Source organism: Mytilus edulis, chromosome 3, assembly GCF_963676685.1.
Source record: "Mytilus edulis chromosome 3, xbMytEdul2.2, whole genome shotgun sequence".
NCBI lineage: Eukaryota > Metazoa > Mollusca > Bivalvia > Mytilida > Mytilidae > Mytilus > Mytilus edulis.
In genome coordinates, this window is record NC_092346.1 from 97912925 (window position 1) to 97919194 (window position 6270).

The window sequence follows — 6270 nt, forward strand, 5'->3', positions numbered from 1 at the left end:
TTATATGAAAAAAGTCTTTTCTGAACATTAAAATACTTTGTGCAGACATTCTACATGTATACTCAATTACTCTTCGATCAGACGGATGCTTTTTTAGAACAGAAAAATCAACACTTAAAAAAAGCACAGGAGCTCCTTAACAGACCTCACATCATGCTTAACTCATTATATGAAACATATGTAGAAGAAATTTGAAAGTTGTGGTTATGTATTGGAATTCAGCTTAAATTGATGAATCCGAAGAATGCGATATGTTTATTTCGTAGATTCAATGTACTGCAACAATCGGGAATATGAATAGAATGGGCATCTTGAAGAGTGTAATGCACTGTATAACAGCGTGAAAATGCTCTGCATAATAAAAAAAAACATCTGAATAAATGTCCAATATGCAAGTGAAGAAAAGATTTTCACAACAAATTGCTTTTTCACAATTCTATATTTCCTTAAAATAACAGTCGAGTGTTGAATCACAAATAATATCTCATACATGATACACAAGAAAGCAATGAATCTACTGCATGTCTCCTAGTATAATGGACAAACCTCAATGTCCTCGACTTCACTTAAACCTGCCACTATACAGTATGTATAATAGGGCAATTATCCGTACATTGTTGATAGCTATATATAGTAAACATGCTATAATAAGATTGTTTAAACAGTAATTTTAAGCTTAAATAGAATTAGCAAAGGAAAAGATGATTGCTGTTCTGACTGAATGAAAACATGAAAGTGAAGAAATGAAGAACAACCAAAGAAAACTTATACACAAATGCAGCAAGCATAGATCTACAGATAAATCTTACATTTTGAAGACAGAAGGTAACATTATTCATTTATATCCAGTAATACCTACAGATTGTGTGAAAAACTACCGTTGTTAAAACTCGTTAAAACTCGGTACTGAAGAACAATTATGTTAGATGTCATCAGAATTTAGAAATCTGGTAGAACAAATGAAATTCTACTTTCACAAAGTATATGAAATTATATTGATAATAATCAAACATATGTGGAAGTGACTAGTTTCGAAGAACCAGGTAAATTGGAGAATCTAGTTATGGTGTAGTAATGATGAGAAAATGTAAAGGGATTGGATAGCACATTTTGTTGTTTTGTTTCCCTTAAGATATTTTCAAAATAGATGGAACACCCTTTGGAATAGGCAACATTATTTTCTCTGTAATTTGTTTAATCTCTGGCATGTTTTAAAAAATGATTAGAAATTTCTAAAGAATCTATTGATAGTATCATTATATTTAACTGTGGATTCATCATTTACATAGGTAACTATTTATTTTGGATTGTGTGACAAAAGGAAAAAATGTTCAATAAATAAAAAAATTCTAATTAGGTTTTATGCATACTTTGGCCAAACCACGAAGTAAGATATCAACAAAAACTAAAGTTTTTAGCAAGCCATGAAAATTGTTGACCACAAAAATAAATGAATCCACAGGAGTAATTTATAATTTATTTATTTGACATATATTTTTTTGTTAATTATTTTGATCAGTTATATTGTAATCTTATGACATAGCATATTATTAAAAGTTTTAAAAAACCCACTGTACCTGCTAAAGCTGATAATGGTGGGTCCAAAAAATTATCTTTGACAAATCTGTATTTTTGCTCTTTTTTGTTACGAATTTAAATCATGATTAATACAGAAGTGAGTTTTTAATTCATTTTTTTGTTGTTGATCATTTCAATTATGAATGAAATTTAATTGCAAAAACATAAATGATTAGAAGTATCTTCTGGATCATGATGCATCAGTTTCAGATTGTTTTTATTTTTTGTATTACTGATCATTTGAAACATATTATTTTTATGTCTTGGTCATGGAACAATTTTTTACTTTTCATTCTTCACACAATTTTAATATTTAGCTGTACTGAATTAGAAAATGTGCCTTCCAGTCCTATCTATATTTCTTTTAATATCTGTCTTAGTTAAACAATAGAATACACTGTACTATATATATATATATATATATATATTCTGTAATAAATTTTTACAAATAAACTTTATTTTGATAGAATATGCACATATTTATCATGTGTTTGATTCATTTAGGTTGACAGATGTTGGTGAAAGTAGCTTATGAACAAAATTTGACTTACTAATACAGATATCTGATTGGTCTGACATAATGCGGATATAGAACAGAGGCTTATGGAAAAGATATTTAATGCTGATATCAGTTTGGTCTGATGGACAAAATTAGCTGTTAAATCTCAGACATTATGCTGATATAGAAGATAGATATAAGCAAGGTATAAATTATGTTATAAAAGTAATTACCACTCATTTTTATACGACCGCAAAAATTTTAATTTTTTGGTCGTATATTGCTATCACGTTGGCGTCGTCGTCGTCGTCCGAATACTTTTAGTTTTCGCACTCTAATTTTAGTAAAAGTGAATTGAAATCAATGAAATTTTAACACAAGGTTTATGACCACAAAAGGAAGGTTTGGATTGATTTTGGGAGTTTTGGTCCCAACATTTTAGGAATTAGGGGCCAAAAAGGGCCCAAATAAGCATTTTCTTGGTTTTCGCACTATAACTTTAGTTTAAGTAAATAGAAATCTATGAAATTTTGACACAAGGTTTATGACCACAAAAGGAAGGTTGGGATTGATTTTGGGAGTTTTGGTTCCAACAGTTTAGGAATTAAGGGCCAAAAAAGGGCCCAAATAAGCATTTTCTTGGTTTTCGCACAATAACTTTAGTATAAGTTAATAGAAATCAATGAAATTTTAACACAAGGTTTATGACCACAAAAGGAAGGTTGGGATAGATTTTTGGAGTTGAGGTCACAACAGTTTATGAATTAGGGGCCAAAAAGGGGCCCAAATAAGCATTATTTTGGGTTTTTGCACCATAACTTTAGTATAAGTAAATAGAAATCTATGAAATTTAAACACAAGGTTTATGACCATTAAAGGAAGGTTGGGTTTGATTTTGGGAGTTGTTTAGGAATAAGGGGCCCAAAGGGTCCAAAATTGAACTTTGTGTGATTTCATCAAAAATTGAATAATTGGGGTTCTTTGATATGCCGAAGCTAACTATGTATGTAGATTCTTAATTTTTGGTCCTGTTTTCAAATTGGTCTACATTAAGGTCCAAAGGGTCCAAAATTAAACTTAGTTTGATTTTTAACAAAAATTGAATCCTTGGGGTTCTTTGATATGCTGAATTTAAAAATGTACTTAGATTTTTAATTATTGGCCTAGTTTTCAAGTTGGTCCAAATGGGGGTCCAAAATTAAACTTTGTTTGATTTCATCAAAAATTGAATAAATGGGTTCTTTGATATGCCAAATCTAACTGTGTATGTAGATTCTTAATTTTTGGTCCAGTTTTCAAATTGGTCTACATTAAGGTCCAAAGGGTCCAAAATTAAACTAAGTTTGATTTTAACAAAAATTAAATTCTTGGGCTTATTTGATATGCTTTATCTAAATATGTACTTTGATTTTTGATTATGGGCCCAGTTTTCAAGTTGGTCCAAATCAGGATTCCATATCAAGTATTGTGCAATAGGAAGAAATTTTCAATTGCACAGTATTCCACAATAGCAAGAAATATCTAATTTCACAATATTGTGCAATAGCAATTAATTTTCAATTGGAGTTATCTTTCTTTGTATAGAATAGTAGTTGATAATATATGTTGGAAATTTGCCAGACATGACTATGATGTCATTTTCTATTTTTATTTTGCCAATAACTTTATGTAAATAACTTCATTGGAAATTTGCCAATATAAAATGTTGCTGATGAAGCTTTTTTTCCTTATCTTATCTAAACTGTTTTTAGATAATGTATGTTGGACATTTGCCAGACATGACTATGATGTCATTTTCTATTTTTAGTTGCCAATAACTTTATGTAAATAACTTCATAGGAAATTTGCCAATATAAAATGTTGCTGATGAAGTTTTTTTTATTGTTTTATACAATAAACAATGTATATTCACTTTTACTACCAACCAATCTTTACCATTCAGTGATAACAAGCACTTTATTTTACATTTTAATATTTTATGATGTATTTAAAAGAGTAGTTATTGTTGCAAACTCCATTAGAAATTTGAATTGATATCAGTTTTGGAAAAAGGGAAACGGGGATGTGAAAAAAAAGGGGGGGGGGTTAAATTTTTCTCATTTCAGATTTCATAAACAAAAAGAAAATTTCTTCATACATTTTTTTGAGAGGATTAATATTCAACAGCATAGTGAATTGCTCAAAGGCAAAAAAAACCTTTTAAGTTCATTAGACCACATTCATTCTGTGTCAGAAACCTATGCTGTGTCAACTATTTAATTTTAGATTTAAAAAGTTTGAAGAAGAAATCTTTAATTGATTTGTAAAATCTTGACATTTGTTTTGTGTAAAAAAAACCATTTAATGTCAAAAATTTGATCACAATCCAAATTCAGAGCTGTATCACACTTGAATGTTTTGTCCATACTTGCCCCAACTGTTCAGGGTTCGACCTCTGCGGTCGTATAAAGCTGCGCCCTGCGGAGCACCTGGTTATTTATTGTTTCCTTACCAGATTTGCTTTCCTTTATGATTGGCAAAACAAAATGTCCTTCTGTTTGAATCCATTAAAAAATAGTTTGAAATGATGATGTCATTAATTTTGAACAAGCATGGTGAGAAGCTTTAGTTTTGAGATATTGAATCTGTTGTTATGTTTCATTGAATGTATGACCATATGCAATGTATATTTTTTTCTTGGTGAATTGTTTACAATGGAAAACAACAAGTTGATACTGATTTCTGTGTGCAATGCTTGTTTTGGATGTAATTTTCAAAAGTGAAGCTTGCTACCAAATGTTTTGATAACCAAAATACATGAAAAACAAAATTGAAAATATCTGTTAATGGTCAATATGGATGGCATGGAAATAATATTCTGAGTAATTTGTTCATAGAAAATTGACAATTCATTTTAGACAATTATAATTTCTATCTTTTCTTGCAGCAACAGACCACCTGATAAGATAAGCTTGTGCATCTTTCTGAGCTTGATACAACTGTTTGATAAAGGTAGGTATGTAACAAATAACATGCTTATTTTGTATAAAGGAAAAATAAGTTTGGCTTTCAAGTTACACGATTTAATAGAATACTCCATAACTATTTACAGTGCTTAAGTAAAACGCTTTCAAGTTACACGATTTAATAGAATACTCCATAACCCTCGAATCCAAAAAAGCAAAAAAGCCAAATTAAGCACAAAGTTGAAGAGCATTGAGGACCAAAATTACTAAAAGTTTTGCCAAATACAGCTAAGGTAATCTATGCCTTAGGTAGAAAAGCCTTTATATTTCAAAAATTCAAAATTTTGTAAACATTTACTTCATGAATATAACAATATCAATGATAATTATTGTCGGCACTAAAATGTGCTGACTACCTGGATAGCTAAATTTCCAATTTTAGATAAAAAGAATAGCCATAAAGTTTATTTTTGCCTTTTAGGAAGTTTTAAGCACTGTTATTGTTAACTCTTTAGTCCATTTTCAGTCAAATGAGCAAATAATTTAAAAAAATTACTAAATCTTTCAAAAAGAAAATTACAGGAAACAACATGTTTTACACAATTTTGATAATTATAAAAGGTCTTTTAAAAAAAAAATCAATTCTATACTTTATATACAACCATCTAAGAGTAAACTTTAATATGTTGATACCTTAACCTGAAAAACTTGCACTTCTTTCTCTGTGTTTACAACCTGAATTTTACATGAAAACTAATAAATTTTACACCTTTTTTTTCAGAATTGAGTAAATACACGTTTGAAATGGTAACAACTGACTGAATGGATGTTCATAAGAAATAATGTGTCATTTAGGACTAGATGTTATACATTGTTTATGATCTCAAACATTTATTTTATCTTTGTCTTCACTTTCATTGTCTATTAAACAAGTAGAAATTTAGTTGTGTATATTATGTTATCTTTTAAAACAAGAGATGTATAAAGAAAAATTTGAAAGATACAGAACTCTGAGGAATATTCAAAACAGAAAAAATTAAACACATCAAACAAAAGGATAACAAATGTCATATTCCCAAATTGTACCAGCATTTTTTAATTCGAAAATGGTTGATTAAACCTGGATTTATAGCTAGCTAAACCGCTGTCTTGTATGACAGTCACACAAAAATTCCAGTATACTGACAACGATGTGTGAACAAAAGATTTTTTGTAAAAATGTCAAAAATTAGGGTACAACAGTCAACA

The 6270-nt window shown here is 29.2% G+C and overlaps 1 protein-coding gene across 6 annotated transcripts in view; it reads left to right on the forward strand.

The window, feature by feature from the left end:
* Positions 1–5965, forward strand: part of LOC139517908 (RNA binding motif protein, X-linked-like-1) — a 57246-nt gene extending 51281 nt beyond the window's left edge. For 3 of the 6 annotated variants that reach the window (XR_011663228.1, XR_011663230.1, XR_011663231.1), the window contains 3 exons: positions 2083–2282; positions 5004–5068; positions 5804–5965. Coding sequence is in view for 1 of the 6 variants with exons in the window: in XM_071309420.1 (XP_071165521.1) it covers positions 2083–2087 (5 nt within the window). In the remaining 5 variants the exon portion in view is untranslated. Of the gene's footprint in view, positions 1–2082; positions 2283–5003; positions 5069–5803 lie in introns of those variants that run through there. The other 3 variants (XR_011663227.1, XR_011663229.1, XM_071309420.1) reach the window with 2 other exon arrangements.
* The last annotated feature ends 305 nt before the right edge of the window (positions 5966–6270 follow it).